The 21992-nt window shown below is 40.2% G+C and overlaps 1 protein-coding gene across 3 annotated transcripts in view; it reads left to right on the forward strand.

Moving 5' to 3' along the window:
• The window catches only part of ADAMTSL1 (ADAMTS like 1), an 849328-nt gene that overhangs the window by 477885 nt on the left and 349451 nt on the right, over positions 1–21992 (forward strand). For all 3 annotated transcript variants that reach the window (XM_036434138.2, XM_036434136.2, XM_036434139.2), the window contains one exon: positions 19400–19527. In XM_036434138.2, the coding sequence (XP_036290031.1) occupies positions 19400–19527 (128 nt within the window). The remainder of the gene's footprint in view (positions 1–19399; positions 19528–21992) is intronic.

A 21992-nucleotide genomic window follows, 5' to 3' on the forward strand; every position in this document is an offset into this window, starting at 1 on the left:
TTCAGAAAATAAGCCATATCTAAAATTCATAAATTCGATATTTTATATTAAAAAATACACTGTGACCCCCCCCCAAAATAACCCCCAGGTTTATTAAAGAAAGTGTGAGTTAAATGCCACATATCTAATTTTTAGTATTTTCCTTTATGAATCCAAATGCTCAGGTCAGATTTTTAATCAGGCATGGGAATCCTGTGGGTCTCTGATTTCTTCATCCCCTAATTATACGAATAGTCTCCAATGTGCACGTAGCTCTTTACTCAGCATTAGTACCAAATTGATTATAGCTTGGCCTCACCTCATAAAGTACATTTGCCTTGGAACAGCATCAAACAGGTATTTGTGTTTGAAATCATATGGTCCTTCTGACTTTCATTCTAATGTTGGACACCTACCACTTTAACTCTCTTCCCTCCATCCCCCAAGTGAACTGCGCATAAACGTAGAAATTCCTCCAGACTTAGTGGAGGGCTGGGGAGGGGGATGTGATTTTCAGACTTTCCCTATGTGCCAGGCACTGAGCTAGTTATTGATGATGGATGTGACCTCAGATCAGCCTCACCACAACCCATTTCACAGATAAGAAATCTGAGCACCCAAACCTGAAGGGCGGTGTGAATTCCTCTACTTTTAGTGTATGTGTGTATTCAATTTTCTTAGCAAACAAATCATATTAAAATATGCAGCACAGACTATTTTCCATGTTTGCTGGAACTATGTTATTTGGACTCTGTCAGCAGGAGCCTCCCCAGCGTGCTGAGTGATTTCCACAGTTTCAGAACCAAGTTCATTAGAGTTCACTGCTTGTACCGTATTTCATCGATCCTAAGACACACAATTCTCTTCTGATTTAGAAGTGTGGATGCATGTTATAATCGATAGCAGGGCACAGTTTCATGGGTGGCTTTTGCTATTCTTCGTGGTACATAAAATAACATAACTTCATTCTATGGCATCTTGGATTCCGTGAAATACTGCGTCAGGGTCTTTCCCATATCTAACCAATGGGAGCAAAGGTGGCTTGAGATTCAGATGTGAAGTGCAATTTATGGACTTCTCTTCTTTCTCCTCCAGCCAATCACCATCCACTGATACAGCTGGCCTCTCCCTTTGTTTACCAATCTGTGGCTTTTGGGAATTTGTACGTTGAGCTTGCTTACCTTACTTCCGGTCTGTCCCATACCAAGGTCAGGACTCTCTTTCTCCTTCCATTTGTGTGTGTGTGTGTGTGTGTGTGTGTGTGTGTGTGTGCACGCGTGTGCATGTGTATACAGCTTTCTTATCTATAAGCAACATAGTGGTGGGCAAAAGTAGGCTTACAGATGCAAAACAGTTTACTCTTGTATTATTATTAATTTTTACATTATCTTCCATATAGATAACTGTAAACATACTTTTGCCCACCCCATATATTGTACTGCAGTGGTCTCCTGTTTAGGGCAGTATGAGAACCAGCTGAGAGCTTGTTACAAGTAGGAAGGCCCAGGCTCCTCCCACTTCGCAGGCTGAGCCCTTGGACTTTATTGGCTCTCCAGGTGACTCTGATATTCGCCAGGTTGAGAGCGTTACTGGTGTGGTTGTTAAGAGCAGGAACTCGAGCCAGACTGCCTGGACTCAGATCCTGGCTCCACCAGTGTAAACTTTGTGTCTCAGTTTCCTTGTCTGCAAACCAGGGACCAATAATAGCATCTACCTCAAAGGATTATTGTGAAATTTAATAAAACGAGTCATGCAACATACTTAGCACAATAGCTCACACACGCAGCAAGTGCCCAATAAACATCAGCAGTTATTATTACTCCCCTCCTACAGCCTGACATTCCTCTATCTCATTCCCAGAAACCCATCTGTTGTCTTTTCCCAGATTCAAGGCAGCCGATAGCCTTGCCGGGGTCCCTTTAGTCTCCCATGCAGCCCCAAACAAAGGGGCTGGGAAGAAAAATGGGGGTTTCTCTTTAATCCGGGTGGGTGGGAAGGATGGTCAGGAGCCTGCTGAAGTCAGGGACCCTAAACAGATAAAGGCTAGTCCAAAAAAGTCATCCGGTGAATTCACTCATAACCATTGTCTAATTCGGGGTTATAACTGTCCTCTGCATCAAAATCACCCTTAGAACTCAGAACTAAAAATGTCTGGGCAGCACCAACCTCCTCCCACAGCACAGGCCCACACTGACAGTTTTCCTTGAGTTCCCAGGTAATTTGAACATGTAGCTACAGTTAATACCACTGATAGGATAGAATATTTAAAAGATTCTATGTACCTCTCACCTGGTAGAGATTTGTCTTATCTTTGAAGATGATGTATAGAACCCTTCCCACCTAAAAACAAAACACAGGAGCCCTTTTTTCTTATAATAGAAATACTACTATGCCAGTTCTAATAACTCACAGTTGATGTGACTACACTTGTAATTTTAAGTGTGTGTGTGTGTGTGTGAGAGAGAGAGACAGAGAGACAGAGGGACAAAGACAGAGAGATGGAGAGAGACAGAGACAAAGAGAGACAAAAAGAGGAATAGAGGAGAAAGGGAGGATCATAATGCCTAAAGAGAAGGTGATTATCCTATTTGTTAGGTAACATTCACAAAGGGCCAGGAACTCTGCCAGGTAATAGGATGCAATGTAACCTGAGGTATAATCTACCAGCCATTTACATGTATAAGGTTTTTACTTGACAAGAGGAACCATGCACATTTTATACAAGATAGGAATTAGAAGCTTTCTGAGCCTGGTTTGAAGAAACAAAATAAAACAAAACAGATACTCTGAGAGTGTCCGGTCTTCTGCATATATGAGTCATCTAATCTTTTATTTTCTTTACTCTCAATTCTTCTGGGTGGCGATTGTGTCAGATTGAAAATTTGGCCTTATTTCCCCGTTTGCTCAGTCAGCCGAGTTTAATTTCTCTCCAGATGACTGACGCTCATCCCTCCTTATCCCATTACTTAATTAGACATAAAGAGATTCTAAATCCCTCTTATCTGTTGGGAAGTGGTTGTAAGGTGAATTTTCTCTTATCCTTTTTTACAGCCACACTGCATCCCCCATCCTTACTAGCCCCCTTTTTTCTAAAATGCCCATAAACCTGCTGTGCTTCATGGAGATCTCATGGGGATCAGATGAATGGGTGCAAGTATTTGAAAGCTGTAAAACTCCAATCCTACCATGCCCTGCTCCAAAGCCTTCATAGGCTTCAGGTGTCCTTCAACTCAGCTTGAACTCAAGCCCTGATCTTTCCAGCCCAGTCCAACCTCACCTGCCGCTGTCTTGACACAGTGAGAGCCATGCTACAGAGGAGCATACCTCCCCAGAACCGGAAGCAGAGGGGATACCAGTTGTGTATCATGTAGGTGAGACTAAGAAGAGTCCGATTTAGGGGACCAGGTGGAATGAAAACGAGGGAACAGGAAGCATAGCCATTGCAGAAGTAAACTACAGTATCTCCTACAGGCCCTGGGTATGTGTGTATGGATGGATGGGGTGGGGTCAGCTGGGAGGACAGAGAGGTTGGAGGGAGGGGAAATGTTTTCTAGAAATGTTTTTATTTTTATGACTATGCTAAAGGAAGGACAGCTGAAGGGCTGATGGCCCAACTATTGAGTTCGGTTTTGGAAATGTTGAGTTGAAGGTTCTAACAAGGCATTCAGGCGAATGGATGTAGAAGTCTGGAGATTGGGGTTGCGGTGTTTTTGTACATCATCTACAAAGACAAGCGTTCAAGCCAGGGGGAGAGTAGGTAAGATCAACCAGACAGCAGAGAGGAACAGGAGCCCACGGATAGGACGTGCAGGATTCCAGCTCGTACTAGTCAGGATGAGTAAGAGAAGGCAGGGGCGGAACAGGCCAGGAGTCACTGCCAGAGAGGCCCGGGAAGCACATCCCACAGCAAGGTCCGAGGGAGGTCACGGGATGTGGTGAATGACAGGGTCCTGATGAATTTCCCAGGAACCGTGTCATTCAAGGGCTAGGGCAGAAGTCAGATTGCAAAGCGTTGAGGAGTTTGGGGGCATTAAGGAAGTGTGGGTGCAGGGGACATGGATAATCATCGTCCTGTTATGTACCAGATTTCCAGGTATATTTTCAAACTATTAAGTCCTTTATCAGTAACATTTGAGGGCCAGTTCTGTTAGTAGCATCGCTTTTGCTGTAACTACAGGAATCAGCGTAAGAATTCTCAAGAGGTTTAGAAGCTAAAGGAAAGGAGGCAGGAGACAGTTTAACCTCACCACTGACAAAGTGGGAAGTGGAGGCAGGAAAGCACAAAGCAGGAGCTAGGAGATAAAAATAAGTGAGCTTGGTTTTCAGAAAAAGAGGAGAAAGTGCTCTCTTCCTAACAGCTCAAAGAATGCTGATAGCAGCCGTGTGTGAAATTGATTTCTGAGGCCCGGCACCAGAGACAGAGAGGCAGTGAGGCAAAGGAGGTAGTAAACCATGATTTAGCACCTCCACTTTCCCTGCTTATTACAAAACAGGCTTTAAAAAAGACCCCTGTGGCGTGCCTCAGCAATCTTGATATTGTCTGTGGCCAGGATTCACTTTCATAGATTCCTGAGGCGTTTCAGTGATTATAACATTGCTCCAAACAGCAGTCAGTTCACTTTTCTCCTTGCTAAGCTTGGTTAATGGGATGCACAGAAATAGTATTCCTACCGATAATATTGAGTGATTCTGAAAGAAACATTGTGGAGTTTGTCTGGGACAGGATCAGACTAGTGAAAGAAAACAAGATTATTTCTTGCTAAAAACAAAAAGGAGACAGACTCAATAAGCTTGCACATTAAAAGCAAAAATTAAGTTTTATCAATTCTGGAAGAAATAGTATTTGATTCTACTTTATCCAGCACTGAGAGTCAAAGAAGAGCTCACCAGAATCACAAGAAAGTATTATATTTCATATGCTAATGAACTTTTAATAAGTGGTTTTTTATAATGGCTCTTTAACATTGTCATTTAATCTACAAATGGATGGAAGATCATATTACTGCTCATATGTACAATACTGAGTGATATTTTTCAAATATGATTTTTAAATGCTAACAGTATAGGAAATTTAGCAAACTCAAAAATATAAATATTTCTCATGAACTTGACTGAGAGATAAGAAGAGATGACTGGTGATACATATGTCTCTCTCTCATCACCAATATTATTTCTTATCCCAATACAAGTAGATCTGGACTGTTCACAGTAATGATGAAAAAATATAATTGACCAGGAAAGATAAAATGTTACTAGAAAACCAAAGTCTTTCTTATAGTGCTTTAAAATAAGGAACTTATACTACAATTTATGCTGCACAATATTAAAGAAAAATTGTAGGCTATTTTATTTGTGAAATGAAATAATTTAACTAGAGAATTTTTACGCTGATTCCTGTAGTTACAGCAAAAGCATTGCTACCAAGGAAACTGGCCCCCAAATGTTACTGGTAAAGGACTTGAGAGTTTGAATATATACCTGGAAATCTGGATTTTAAAAAAAATAGCTCCTGTAAGTTTTATAAGAACCCTATTAGCAGAGTTTCTGTTTTGATACAAAAGAAATTACACGATGGTCCTGGTCAGGTAGTTCAGTTGGGTGGAGCATCATCCTGATCTTGTTGGAAGCGAGGTATCCTTTTCCCTACTGAGTGCTGGACATCAGGTCCTTATGATATCTCGAGAAGAATTTCCTGAGACTGGAAAGGGAGCATGAGTGATTTTTATTTGCATAGAATTACAACTCTGCATTTCTCAAGTTCCACTTCCCTTAATCCAGTCCTGGAAAATGTGCAGCTGGGGATTCACTAGGCTAGAAGCAAGCCAGCATCCAAAGTGTCCCTTCTATGATGGAGCTGGTCTGGTTCATCATCAGGCTAGTTGCAGCCAGTTGTGTGGGGTCCACATGGCTGTGAGCCAGGTGGGCAAATACAGGAGCACGAGGGCTCCACAGGCCAGGAAGGAGCCACGAGCACAAGAGGGAATGCCTTTCTTTAGGACAGGGGTGGGGAACACTCAGTCCACTGGTCTTATAAGGCCCATGAAATCATTCGGCCTGGCCCTGCTAAGGCATTGGGAGTACGTTAATTAAATGTTTGACCACATACATAGGCTAATTTTTAAGTTGACAATTTTTTATGGCCCAGGAATTATTGTTATAAATATCCAAATGGCCCTTGGCAGAAAAAAGGTTCCCCATCTCTGCTTTAGGAGCTTAAATATTCCAAATCTCCCATGCTTGCAGTGGCCATGCCTCTTCTGGCCAGTGACTGGTTTCCCGGTGTGACTGACACACAGTACCTTTCCTCTGTTACCCAGACTTTACTGGGCATGTGTCCATTCTCTCCCTGGCCAGTCCCTTACCCCAGGGGAGTGTTAAACTGCAGCTCCCTGGCAAAGCTGCCAAAGGCATGCTTATATTATTGTTCCTTCCCTGTAATAACTGGGTTAGATAGTTGGCTATCGGTCCCATCCACCAAAAGGTTGTGGTTTCAATTATTGGACAGACCACATACCTGGCTTATGGGTTCACTCCCTGGTCAAGGCATGTAAGGGAGGCAACTGATCAGTGTTTCTATCTCACATTGATGTCTCTCTCTCTCTCTCACTCTCCCATTCTTTAAAAATCAATAAAAACATATCCTCAATGAGGATTTTAAAAAAAGAGAATTCTGTCATGAAAATTACTGATATACCTATTAGTATAAACATCATAAGAAGGTAAAAACATTCTTAACATAAGATAGGAAAATAAGCTAATAAAGAAATTGAAAACAATCATATAAAGTGAACTTTTATTTATCTCTTGATAAACTGTTGCTTACAAGTATTTGCCCTTTTTCAAAGATTTAAATAGTACACACTGATCAATAAAAAGTACAGAGTATAATTTAGCATTTCTTTTTTTATTCCTAAATACCTAGAATTTGACAGAGCTTCTGGATGCTGGCAATTGTTTAAGTAAAGAAAAAAAGAGTCCTGCCCTAACTGGTTTGGCTCAGTGGGTAGAGTGTCAGCCTGGGTACTGAAGAGGGATTGAGGTTCCATTCTGGTCAAGGGCACGTTCTAGGATTGTGGGCTTGATCCCCAGTTGGGGGGCATGCAGGAGGCAGCCAATCAATGATTCCCTCTCATCATTGATGTTTCTATCTCTCTCTCCCTCTCTTTTCCTCTCTGAAATCAATAAAAACATGTTTTAAAAAAAAGAAAAGAAAGAAAAAGTTCCAATAGAGAATCTCTGTTTCTAGAATTTTTTTTTTAATTAAACAATTTTTAGAGCTGAAGCAATAGGATCATCTCTACTTGAATTTCACTCAACAATTGTACAGGTCAACCCTTTCATATTTTAGCACTTTTCTTTTTAAAATAATTGGCCCACCAACCTTATGAGTTAAAATTAAGCAAATGTTCATGTCTCATTTTATAGGTTAGAAATTGATATGTTAATATGCTCTAATAAGATAGGGTAATTTAGAATCATGGACTTTTTATGACTAGGGATGTCTTTGGAAAAGATCAGGCCAAAATTTCTCCTTGTGCAAATGAGTGAATTGAGCTATAGGAAACTCAGTGGCCTAAAATTCCATGATGGCCAAGTCCAGCCTGTGTTCCTGTTTAGAAGTTTTTGCCATTAATATTATGCATGTCCATTTAATGAAACATTTTAAAAGTAAAAGTGCTCACAAAAGAATAGGTTAAACACTGAACATTCATTGAACAATGATCTCTATCCGGCCCACGTTAGCCATCAAGGGTGTAAGGGCTAATCATCACATAGTCCCTATCTTCCAGCTTTTGTCAACATTTTGCCTCCATTAATTTCTTTCAAACATCAGAGCACTATGATTTGATTTTTTAGATTTATCTTCACATGGGATCTAATGAAAATATACTCTCACCAGTCCCACACACTTACTTGAAAACCTGAATCAAAACTTGTTTCTATCAAGTCATTTTTTTCCTAATTACTTAAAGTTTTCTGTGATCTGTGAGTATCTGTTCTGTTCTTATTTTTTTCATTTATGGGAATATGGTTTGATAATATTTGACAATTTTATTGTTAGTGGTCTATGCCTTTAAGTCAGGCTCCTTTACCCACTTATCTTCATTCCCTCCAAATTGTAGCACACACATCTCCACAAATCATGCTTTCCAAATATTGCAGAAGAACTGACTATTGTTTACTCAGTGATGAGGGCTCTTTGGCAGATAGACATATAGGACTTGGGTTAGGCTAGATTAAGGCAAGATGTGACAGGTTAATAATCATTTTTCAGCTTTAAACAGTTGGACAAATTTAAAGCTGGAATAAAAAGACATGAATCAGCAGAAATATGATCTTTTGATCTGATGGATCTGATTAATTTTTTCTCTTCCATCTCCTGCTTATCTGCATCTTATATATCTATATATCCATATCTATATCTATATATCTGTATCTACCTATATTGAGAGATATATAAATATATGTACATATATATACATATAGATATATACAAAGGATATATATATATATGTGTGTGTGTGTGTGTGTGTATAAATATATATATATCCTTTCTGTCTTTAGAGAATCCGAATGCATATGAACTCTTGAGAGTGAAAGCTGACAGCCATTATGAATTAAGTTACAACTTGCCTGAGCCTTTCTGTGTTAATTATTCATTCAGTGACTATGCACTGAGACTGATTACATATCCGGTGTTCTACAAAGCTCTGAGCACATCTTTGTCATGGCCCCCAAGAAACTCACAGCCCATTCCTCAGCATAGATGTGTAAACAAGTAACTTCAGTACAGTGGCTGACAAATTATAAAACAGCCATGTATATAAAGTCCTAGCTCAAAGTACACAAAGATGACTTTGCAGCTGCATCTTAAAGCAGGAGCAGGGGTATACAAGTCAAAGATAGTAAAAAGATGTGAGGAGGACGGAGAAGAAGGAAATCTAGGCAGTAGCAGGATCAGAATATCGAAGGTCTCCATGCAGGCTGTTTTTTCTGTTTGTTTGTTGTGTTTTTTTGTTTTGTTTTGTTTTGGTTTGGTTTTTTAAAATGTATTTTATTGATTTTTTACAGAGAGGAAGGGAAAGGGATAGAGAGTTAGAAATATCCATGAGCTGCCTCCTGCACATCCCCCACTGGGAATGTGCCCACAACCAAGGTATATGCCCTTGACCGGAATTGAACCTGGGACCTTTCAGTCCACAGGCCAACACTCTATCTACTGAGCCAAACCGGTTTTGGCCCTATGCAGGCTGTTTTGCTGAGCAGTCCCCCATCACTGGAAAGTAGAGGACATGAGTGATCGGGAGCAGCAGAGATGAGTTTAAAATGTTAATTTCAGGACTGGTTAGGAAGGGTGTTGTATGCCACACTAATAACTTGGACATTATCCTCTACTCAATAATTCTTAACCTTTTTTGGAGAATCTGACGAAAGCTATGACTCCTCTTTTCAGAAATATGATAATAACACACATACGCCCAAATGTTGCACACAGTTCCTGAGTCCTCACAGTCCATCTGGAATCCATTACTAGATGCTACCAGCTATAGGGAGTGGAACCATGGAGAGTCTGTTAGGGAGTGAACAGGTTAGCTCTGTAATCTATTGTAGAAAGATAACTGGCAGCTATATGGAGGGCAGACTGGTAGAAGGAGAGGCTGGAGGTAAAAAAAAAAAAAGTCAGATGGAAAGCCTAGTCTGCGAAATTCCAGCAGGAAATCCCAGAACCAGAATGAAGGCAGTGAAAATAAGGATGGAGAGGATGGGCATGGAAGAGAGAAGCATTTTGAAATGGCATTGATAAGACTTGGTGTCTGATTAAAGAGAGAGGACACTGAGCAGTCAACTATTTTATTCTTCTTCCCCCATTAAATTATAAACTCTCTGAGCAGCATTGCTGCACCAGGCAGGACTCAGGGGAGTGAGCAGAAGCAGAAACATAAGCATTGAAGTGTGAGACCTTAATATTCACAAGAAAGCAACAGACAGGTCCCCCTAAAAGCTGAGAAGGAGACTCTTTGGGGCAGTGAGCTCTGGAGCTGATAGACAATCACTAGTAGAAACCGAGAATCTAAGAGGAGAGCTATTCAAAATAGTAAACCTGGATGGGAGATCATCCTTTCAAAGCAGCAAGTCAACTTTCTGCTTGTCTTTTGTGCCTTTCTTACAAGGCTTTCTGCCCCGGAGCATTTAGCAGGGTATAGACCCTAAAGAAATCTGTTGGTTATCAGCCTGAGTCTATGCTAGACAAGCATGGTGCTGCTGGATTCCTGGGACTCTTGAAGGTTTGCTTCACATTGATGAAGGAAAAGTATCAGGACCAGAATAAATCCTCAAAATGATTTCCTGCCTAACTTCAAAACCTGGAAAATGGTTTCAGTTTGTCAAGCAGTAGCGTACAGCTACAAGTTACAGGTTAAAACTACAGGGAAATGTTATCTACGGAAGAGACTCAGATATGGTAATCGAAAGAACTATTGCTTTTTGACAAAACTGATATCCTAGTAAGAAAGGGGGAAGGAAGGGTGATACAGGTTAGAACTGGAGAAAAGAAGGAAATTCCAGAACTTGAAACTACTTGCTTCTTATATAATAAATAACTAGATTTCTCTCCCTCCTCCTCTTCTTCTAGTCTCTCTCTCTCTCCCCCACCTTTTTTTTTCATTGCCCCCCTGACCCTACTACACCCATGTGTATTCCATGCCCTATATATATATATTTGAGAATCAAATGACAAACCTCAAAGCATTTCACCATCTACTATATGCAGGGGTGGGCAAAAGTAGGTTTATAGTTGTTCATATAGAAAATAATACAATAGTTGATAAGTAATATAAGAATAAACTCCATGGCATACTCACAACTATGCCCTACCCTGTTTTGTCCAAATCTCTTCACTTTCTCTTAAATGACATACATAGGAGTTATTTCAATTAGACAAGAAAATTCATGAGAAAGCAACTATAAGGAGCTCAAAAGTAGAAAGCATCATCCTTTTCCTCATAGTTTGCAATGTAGTTGGGGAGATATTTGTTACTTGCAATGATAATTCTGGAGTGCTACAAAGTGTTATTCTAAGTTTCATTTACTCTGGACTAAACCTTGCACATTAATAATGCATGGATATGACATCAAATGACTACAGATTAGACAAAATATTGAGAAAGTAGGAGCTAACTTGAGATAAATGATTTTTTAAATTATTGCAGATTCTATAGGATACAATTCTCCTATTGCACAATTTGCCTTTGTGAAAGTAATGGAATTACTGCTTTGAGCTTTCTAATTGAGCAGCCCAGCCCCTAGGTACACATGTTTGGCTGTTATTGTTGTTATCATTGAGCAAATGATTCTAGAAAAGAAAAACCATGCTGACAGGCTATTTCTAGTATAAATCTTCTAAGATAGAGAGATAGATAGTCTATAAGAGGTACCCCACCAATATGTATATGTATACACATATATGTATATATGTTTTCATCCAAACTTAAAATTTCTATCAGAAAAAAATGCATGGTGATATTTTTATTAATATCCTATTAGCATTACAACAAAGCAGAGTATTTCTATTTGTTAAGAGTATGCTTTTAAAGTAATACAGACAGTGATAGAATGTTTTACTGTGCCTTTCCTTGAGATAAGCTGGCTCAAAATATTCCACAACCAGTCGCAAATTTCCTGAATTCTAATCTTTGCTTATATTAGCAATTATAGATTTTAATTCAGCTGGCTGTGAAATTGTATTCTGGTGGAGTGCTCCAAAACTGCCCAGAGGTTTCTTAGCACTTTCCCAGATGAGCCATAATCCAGCCTTGCCCTTGGATAGAATGCAAAAAAATCAATTTATCAGCATTCTGAAATGAAAACCTTACTGAAGCATTTGACACTGAGCAGAGTCAGGTTTTTGTTTTCTAAAAAGTCATGAAGCTGTCTCAATTCCATGTCCAAGTTGTTATTCCTAGGTTTGGAAAGAATTCTGAGGACAAAGTAATTTTTAAAAGAAAATCAGCAACGTTGGTTGTTGTTGTCCTTTAAAAAAAAAAAAAAATCCATGCACTGATAAATACTGTTTAAAATGGAAAGGAAGGTCAAAATTTGAAGCTAGACAGCATGGAATGTTATCAGATATGCATATAAAATATGTTTGCACCAGGTACTAGCTATGTGACAGGTGTGTGTGTGTACATACGTGTTTGTGTGTGCATTTGCAACTTGAGTAGAGAGAGAAAATAACACTAACATACTAGAAACTATATACTACATGTGCTTTATATACGTTCTCTTGGTAAACCTTCATAAATCACCTTGGTATTTCTCTTTCTAGTAAGAGAAATATCAATGTTCCCATTTTACAGATGAAGAAACTGACTCAAAGAGATAGGATGATGTACCTAAGTTAAGTTCACTAGAACCGTGGTCGGCAAACTGTGGCTCTCGAGCCACATGTGGCTCTTTGGCCCCTTGAGTGTGGCTCTTCCACAAAATACCATGACCTGGGCAAGCCTATTTTGAAGAAGTGGCATTATAAGAAGTTTAAGTTTAAAAAGCTTGGTTCTCAAAAGAAATTTCAATCATTGTACTGCTGATATTTGGCTCTGTTGACTAATGAGTTTGCCGACCACTGGGCTAGAATATGACTAGTCTGTCTGACTCCCAAGTCTGTGCTCTTTCTCCTGCACCACAATGCAGGTGGTTCAACTTCTGTGAGCCTCAATTCTCTTATTTGTAAAGGGGGGGTGAGGGTTGGGGGGAAGGGGGATTCCTAACTTGACATGGCTCATTGTGAGTATTAAATATGATCATTTGTGTAAATTCTGGCATCCTTCCTGGCACATAGATACTGAGTAAATCCCGGCATTTTTCCGTCATCACCAATCCTCTAAGCTTTGGTGCAAAGTAGGTGCCCTACCAGGAATGTGAAAGGGCTGTGTGTGTGTGTGTGTGTGTGTGTGTGTGTACACACTCACAGTGAAAGGAAAAGGAAGACAGGTACCCGAGAGGCCTCCAGTGCCCAGATAGCTTTTACACTGTGTTACGGGATTGACTTTTCTCCTCGGTAGCCAGGGACAGCTTCAGGCAGTGGCCTCCGAAAGACCGTGTGCTGTGTCACTGGCAGTTCATCATATTCCCCAGCAGTGCAGCTGTGATAAGAACCAGATGATCCGAATTTCCTCAGCAAAGCCAGCAGCACATATCTGGGAAGGCTCATGCCTCAGTATCCACACACCCCGCTCTTTAAGAAAGTACATCAAAAAGCTAATGGACTTTTACAAGAGCCCGGTTACTACTTAGCGTCTGTGAGCCCTCAGGAGCAGGGAAGCACAACCCCTACCACGCACGGTTGGCGGCAGAGCCAGTATTCCGCATCGTTGGAGAAGCCAAGGATTAGATAAGATTTATGGAGACCTGATGTGTAGGGGAGCTAAAAATGGCATCTGCACATTCATTTCCAGAGCCTGGTCCACGGACAGGATGTTTCTGTATATAGATTTCTCCACTTTGCACGGTCACATCAGGCGAAACACGGTTCTCTCACCCATGGGGGCCTCGCCCCCTCTTTTTAATGTAGAGGTGTGTGACATCCACTTTATACTGTCCCATACACAGCTCCAGATGGCTTATGCTACATGCTGTCTGTCTGGGAGGAGAGAAAAGCCAGGGACTCAAGTGCCTTCTTGCTGATCTTGAAAACAGTAAGAACCATTCCTTGCCTCTTTCCGTGATGCATGTTGCTACCTTTGAGGATCTGTCGATGTCTGAAAAACACTTTGCTTATAATAGAACGTCATCTGTTGTATGATTTCAGTTTTACAAAAACCTATCATCCATTTCCTCGGCACCTACTTTCGTTTTCATTTAGCTCTGTGCATCCTGACCTCTTGTTATAACATTTGGAAAAAATATTTTTCCAAGATCTCTGTGTATGTGTATGGGGGAGCAAATATAACTCTAGAGTCTTTTTATTGCTAATTTGTGCTTCATCCTACAACATCTTTCATACGTCCTTGATAACCTGTCCAGGTCCCAGGGAAAGCGGTTTCTGGATAAAGTGGTTCAGGGGAGGTCATTCTAAGGTTAAGTGTCTGCTGGGCAGCGAGATGCAGGGAAACTATAGCTTCATGTGATTACTCAACGTGTTTAACTACTTGTAGCTGTCAGGCTTGAAGCTGATCACCTGAGACTTGGTTGCTACATTTGGCCCTGAAGTCAACCGCAAAACTATCAGCTGCAAACCACATTTAGATAAGCCAGTAATGGCGAGGAAATGACACCATTCTGAGGTCGATGGATTTAGAGAAGCTCTTTTAATTTTCTTCTGATATTCCTAGGAGGTATTTAATGACCTATGGCCACAATCTAGAGGCATACCTCAGAGATATTGCAGGTTCTCCTCCAGACCACCGCAGTAAAGAGTGCATGGCAATAAAGCAAGTTGTAATCTTTTTGTTTGTGAAGGGTTTTTTCTTCCATTTGCAAAAACACGTCTGTGAAGTGCAATAAGGCAGAGCACAATAAAATAAGGCATGCCTGTACATTGCATGCAATTGGCCTTGCCTGAGGTGTAGAGCCACTTAACTGACCAGGAGCAATGGATGGATGGAACTGGGGAGTTGATGACTTTTTAATAAGTAGTTGATTTAGAAGTCGTCATCAGTACTACATTCGAAGATCATCATGTGGCACCAAAGATTTAGAAATAGCTAGAATTTTTTTAAATTGAGTAACTGGGGTCTGTTAGGAAACCTTAGAAATTTAAGCTCAAAAGGAATCATCATTGCTTTTAGGAAAGTCATTATTTCCCTCTGCTTCAGTTTCTCTTGCTACATGCAATTCAAAAATTTTACTCTTTAAAACTGCTTACTGTGGAAGGAAGAGGACTGCACAGTCTAAAGTAAGAGAGAAATAAGCACAGGTCCCACCTGAAGCAGGCACAGACATTGTTTCTATGGAAGGCCCTCTTAGAACTGTAATAAGCAAATACTTCTGGGTCTTAAATGACCTGAAAGGCATTGCTGAGATGCCATTTTGGATTATAGATGTAAAAAGCTAGCACAGCTAAAGATGAGAAAAACCACTTTACATTTTCTAACATGGAACCTGGGTCCAGTTGAAATGAATCGTTCGTTTCAGCTTGAGAAATAGGCTCATGACCGGCTTCTGGGATATTGTGCAATCTCTTTCCAAGAAATGTGTGCACTGGGCATGTCTAGTCATGCTGAAACTTGTGATGAGGGAAGATGGTTAGCCAGTGAGATCTCACCTCCGTGCTCTTTAACAAGGCACATGAAAAAGATCAAGCAACTTCCCCACAGAGTATGAAACAATTTGCTTATCTAGAAAACCAAAATCTCAATTCCACATTATTTCCTAAATATCTTATACACAGAGCAGCCAAAGAGAAACCTCCCCAAGATTTGGCATTCTGGTGTTCTTATCTCACATGGGAATGGAGTTCACAAGGGAATGTCTCATGTGGATTTTTTAAATGTTTATTTATTTATCTTGCAGCTGTAGTAATTAGACATTATCATTCATCTTGGTCATTTTAATTATTTCATGAATCCTAGCATTTGTGATGATGGTTTTTATCTCAGTCATATTTAATTTTAATAAAATGAGGGAAACTGGCTTGTACGAGGTATGTTTGTCACACAAATAGTTGCTGTATCAGGCAAGTATTGTCTCAGCAGAGCCATGTTCCAGTCACACAGAGCAAGCAACCAAAGAGTGAGGAGATGCAGCACAAACTTTTTTAATATCCGAGGGATGATTTAATAGGTGTATGGAGAAGAGGCTTGGTATACTTCAATGGCCAAAAGCTTTCTTTGCCTCACTACTTAATGAAGCTCTGGAAACAGAGTACCCCACATTGCCAAGAGTAGAGACTGATTTTATTAATCCTAAACCTCAATAAATACTTCCTTTAGGAAGGCCAGGCTTTGCAATAACCAGTGTGTTTCTGCTACCCATTCTATGCCACCTCAAACTCCTGGCAGGTCAGGTTTCCAGGCCAAGCAATGTGGTAGGTCTCTGGGAGGTTCTGCTGCGGGAAAGTCAGGATTTTCAGAGATGATCCCTTAGGAGTAGTGTCTCAACTAGACTCAGGAAAAAGAAGAAAAATACGTATACCTCCTAGAGCCTTTTTGAGCCCAAATATGTTTATAAATTATGTGAATAAGTAATATATATATATATATATATATATATATATATATATATATGCCTAAGCAATTGATACAACTGAATGAATGACTGATCGGACAGTCGCTATGACACACATTGACCACCAGGGGGCAAACACTAAATGCAGTAGCTGCTGCTCAGATTGTCAGTATGCTCCCAAAGCCAATCTTCCATGGCCCCTCCCACTGCTGGCCAACCTCCAGCAGCCTCCTCACCCCCTACTCCCCACTGGCCAACCTTCCTCGGTCCCTCCCCCCAGCCCACTGGCCCTCTCCATAGGCCCTGATCTGGGGGCCAGCTGGCCTACCTCCCGGGGTCCCTCCCAACACTGGCCAGCTCCCCCGCCCCCTATAGGCCTCAATTGCCAGCCAGGCCAAGTGATGCCACCCTTGTATGAATTCATGCACCAGGCCTCTAGTGTCAAATGATAATAGCATCCAATGCTTATACAGTGTTTATTATTTAGTTCCCATGAGCTTTTTAAAATATATGTGTGTATTTGCTTTTTTGTTTTGGTATAATATGCATAACATGAAAGTTACAATTTTGATCATTTGTATATAGTTTAGTGGCATGAAACTACATTCACATTATTGTGCAACCACCAAGACCTCCTATTTCCAGAATTATTTTCATCTTTTCAAACTGAAACTCTGTATCCATCTCCTTTCCTCCATTTCTCCATCCCCTAGCAACCACCATTCTAATTTTTTCTCTATGAATTTGACTGCTCTAGGTACCTCATATAGGTGGAATCATATCATATCTGTCCTTTTGTGTTGGGCTTATTTTCACTGAGCATAATGTCCTCAAAACTTCAATCATGTTATAGCATGTGTCAGAATCTCCTTCCTCTTTAAGGCTGAATAATATTCCATTATATGTTTATACCACAATTTATTTATTTATTTATTCATTCATCTACCCATGGACATTTGGGTTGTTTCCACTTTATGTGCTTTTTATATATTTTTTAAATGTATCTTTATTATTGAGAGTATTACAGATGGTCCCCCATTTTTGCCCCATTACCTTCCTCAACCTGGCTCCTTCCCCACCCCAGGCCTTTAATGCACTACTATCTGTGTCCATAGGTTATGCATACATGCATATAAATACATATTAACTATTTTAATCCTCATAATGTTTCAGGGATGTGAGTATCTTTATTATCTCCATTTTATGATTTAGAAATAACTGAATCATAAAGAGACCTCAGGATTCTCTAGATCAGTATTCTACCCCAGGCTGAGCAGGCCCACTATCCCTGCTCTCAACCACTATCTATCGGCCCTGGAAATGACTTAACAATCTAAATAAAGCACATGCCAATTAACCAACCCTTGATACAGCACTCTAAGGCCATGTTCTGGCTTAATTTGAAACAGGTTTAAAACTTACAAGAAGTTATCAAGTTGGCACCTGAGCCCCACAGCAACTGATTTAGTTTTCTGGAGAGGAGAGGATATTCTTTGCTTTTTCCAGAGGCCTCTCCTGCATACATAACCCTAAGTATGACTAGGCAGGGCATGAGAAAATAATTTAAACATGCTAATAAGAGCTATCATTTATGAGCTTGCTGTGTGCTGGTGATGTTGACTTACATCATGTCAAGTTTTCAAGTGCTTTATGAGCAGTTACCCTTCTGTCACTCTCTGTCCCAGGCTTTCCCAGTATTCTACACTCTTTCTTAAGGGAGAAAAAAGAACATGAAATTGCCATATTGCCTGACATGCACATTTTCTTAATGATTTGGTTTTTATAAATATAGTTTTGAAATTTCAAATATTTGTCCTATGTATGTCTTTGATTAACATGATAAGCTACCACCTTTAATATTCAGTTATCAAATTTATTCAGTAAAATGATTTGGCCACAATTTACATAGCTATTTGTAGAACTGTTGCTATGGATTGAATTGAGTTTGGTCTCACCCCCTCATATGTTGAAGTCTCAATATAATGATATTTGGAGATGGGTTCTATGGGTGGTGATTAGGGTTAGCTGAGGTCATGAGGGTAGGGCCCTCATGATGGGATTAGTGCTCTTTTCAGAGGTAACACCAGTGAGTTTGCTCACACTCCATTGTGTGAGCACACAGTGAGAAGTCAGCCATCTACAACCCACAAGGAGAGTTCTCACCAGGGACTAACCATGCTGGCATCCTTGTCTTGGGCTTTTATCTTCCAAAACTGTGAGAAAATTAATTTCTATTGTTTTTAAGCTACCCAGGCTGGTATTTTGTTATTATAACCCAGAAGACTAGCATAACTATGTAAATACATATGTGACATTCTCAATTTATAATAACACGGGTACTATTTATAATTGATTGCTTTACTCTGGAACTAATTCTAGGCTAAGTTCATTTAGCTAATCTTCCTATTGTGTGTGTGTGTGTGTGTGTGTGTGTGTGTGTGTACATGGGAGGTAGTGTAGTTACAACATTATCACCCTTTTCTAAAAAGAGAAATTGAAGTGTAGGGAAGTTCAAGGACACACAGTAAAAACCAGAATCCATATTCAAACTGAACAGTTTTAACTCCAGAGCCTGTTCTATTTACCATAGCGCAGATTTTATCCTTGATTCTTCCGTGTATGAAACGTGAAGCACAACATTAGGCCTGTGTGTAACAACTTTCCTGACAGCAGATGAAGCTTTCATGGGGAAGTTTGTCAGTAACAAGTGTCAATCTGTCTGAATCAGTCTCTGCTAAAGTCACTGCATGCAGTTACTTTCATGAACAAATCTGAAAACTGAGAATAACACTGCTTCTTTAAAAAAAAAGACAAAAAAACACACAAAACAAACAAAAAAAAAAACACTGTCAGTTGCATAAACAGCTGTTCTGGAAAGCAGTGCTGGTATGCACATGCCCAGTTTCCCAGAGCAGAAGCCTCCCTGAGAGCAGCTTCTCTCCTCACAAAGAGATGAAAAGTTGACTCATGAACTCTGGCCAAAATTGTGACTTTCTTGCAATTTACCTCCCACTAAGCCAGATTCTTCTTTTTGGCCCCCTTTTCCATGTACTCTATTAGTCATTACCTAGGGTTCCTAAGCTGAAATAGTCTTCTCCCCTAACATACATACATTACTACGTCGGAAAGAAGCAGATGCATGCTTTCCTCCCCAGAAAGCCCACCATGTACAGGCGTACAGGCCACCAGCGTGTGAGGTCATGTGTTTCAAGGTTCGTTGGGGACCTGAGACTGATCATCCTCTTGTTTCCCACAGAGCTCCAGAACAACACGCTCCGAGGAGGACAGGGACAGCCTGTGGGACGCCTGGGGCTCATGGAGTGAATGTTCACGCACCTGCGGTGGGGGCGCCTCCTACTCATTAAGACGCTGTCTTAGCAGCAAGTAAGTCCTATACCCACCGGGGGCCTTTGTAAGGCCCAGAGGCAGCAGGCTCAAGACCTGCTCTTGTGGTTGGGGTTACGCAGAGCTTCTTGTTGCAAACAAATCCAGATGAAGGGGTGGAAAGAATGTACAAATAATTAAATATGTCTATCTTCAGCTAGGTATTTTATGCACTCATATAATAAGCAATACACAAATTATCCCGTTTACCAAGCAAATTTTGATAATGTTGAAGGTTAGAACTAAGAGGAGAACTTAACAGAAATGGACCTAGTACCTTTAGCTCTCTATTATATTTTTTTGCTGTTTTAATCATAGTGACAATAATAGCAACGATATGAACATAAATAAAGTGTACGTTGGATTCCAATGTTACCAAATTTTTTGCAAATGAACGGTATATTGGTTTAGTGTTTTAGATATTGGAATGGCCAAAAATTTCCCAAGGTCATTCATTTTCATGGATTTTGACTACACGGAGTTTTGGAGGAATAAATAAGCAGTGGGAGTCGGGGCATGCATAGTGAGAGTTTGGATGAAGGTGGAAGTGAGAGTGGTTAATGGCTTCTCAACTGAAAAGAAAAGGCCCAAGGTGTTACAGTGGAAAGTCTTTACTTACAATAATAATTCATAGCCACTTCTTGAGTTGTGTGGTCTGTGAGTAGATTTTTCTCCAAACTCTAAAGTATAAAGTACGTATCCTGGTAATATTTTTCAAAGAAAGGTTTTATTCTACAATGAAAAGTGTTATATGTGGCAAGCAAAAGGTGGTCAACATTATTACATATTATGAAGCATGAAACAGAAGAAGGAAAAAACATACACCTCTGTTTCTTCTAGACTTTTCATAAACAGGAGAAATTGGTGAGGTGTAAGTTTAGGAAAACGTCAACTTATTCTAGCAGGAGTAAGAATTTCTTGAAAAGCAGGGTCTAGTCTTATTCCTTTGTAGCCCCCAGTCCTGCACAGGGTCTGGCAGATATTAGGAGCTCAACAGATGTTTCTTCACTGGATCCAATGATCACTAAAGACTATTTTAGTTCTAGACACAGGTCCAGTGGACATGATATACCCTGGAAAAAAAAAAATGGCCAAAGGGGCTATGTTGAAGGAAACCAGAGTTATTCTGGTCTTTAGCTCTTCTGATGTTTGGGTCTGCATGGAAGATGGGTCTATTGGGTTGTAGCCAAATTTGTTTATCTTCTTTAGAGATCAGCTTCATATCAAACCAGATCCCTGAGCTGGGAAGAATAGACCTTTCCTTTTTTTGTTTCACCTGTTCTCTTCATCTGCACTACATGATGCTACGTGGTGATAGCACTCTGAGGCATAACTGATAATAAGCATCCACCAGCAAGGCCAAAGCGTACAAATTTGGAATGTTCGTATTATGCAGCTTTATCAAATTAGCATGCTTGAGTGTTCTTTAGGGATGAGCCAAAACATGTGTCTTACAAAGCTAGGAAGAAATGCATGGGAACGTTCATGTTGGCTCAGCGAATGTAACGCTGTGAGAATATTTTATTGAGTGAGAGGCTGAGAAGCCACTTAAGGAATAAATTAATATCACAAGTAAAACTCTGTCATTCCACATTTTACCAAATATTGGTGTTATGTGAAATGGAATATGAATTCTAGAATTATAAATTTATGGAATACATATCTCTAATTGACTTTCAAATTACATCCATTAAGCACATACTGGGCTAGAAAGGAAGGTATAAAATGGGAGTGGAGTGGACCACCCATTTTCTAGGGACTTGATAAAGGGAGGAGCCGCCAAACAGATGGCATTTCCAAATCCAGTAAGAACATAAAGAAATACGAAAAGAACAGACTGAACGACTGAATTGACATATGTGTCGTTTGACACAGGAGAGACAGAACCATACAGCTGAGTGTAAACTGACCTCACAACACAACCCATATTGAAGAATGGTGTCAAAACATGTGCTGGGTTACAGATAAATAATCCTGTTATGATTTGTTTAAATGCACGTTGGTCAAATAAGTCATCTGCCAAGACTAGAGTCAAAGCGAGAAAGCAAAATTATTACATGGAAAGCATGCCATGTAGGGAGGGTGAAGGATTGAGATCATTTTTGCAATCTACCATGATGGTCTATGGCAAGCGTGTCAAACTCAAAGGCTAACACGAGCCAAATAAACGAGGCATGCAGCCCGTGGGCCATGAATTTGGCATGCTTGGTCTATGGCTTTCATATTTGTTTTATAATGGCTAATGAACTTAATAGCTTTTCGCTCATCTCTGCTCCACAGATGTAGGCATTTAAATTTAGTTCAGTCAACTTATACGAATGGGAAAGATCAGAGACTATGAATGTATGTGTTTCTAGAACCCAGCAGGTAACTGGGTTATGTGTGTGCCGTAGTCTAATGGTACGCAATCAACTTCAGCTGAAATAAATCCCATCCATCTGCTGGCCAAGTTTCTTAGCCCTGGT

Source organism: Pipistrellus kuhlii, unplaced genomic scaffold (assembly GCF_014108245.1).
Source record: "Pipistrellus kuhlii isolate mPipKuh1 unplaced genomic scaffold, mPipKuh1.p scaffold_m20_p_12, whole genome shotgun sequence".
In the NCBI taxonomy this organism is placed as follows: Eukaryota; Metazoa; Chordata; class Mammalia; order Chiroptera; family Vespertilionidae; genus Pipistrellus; species Pipistrellus kuhlii.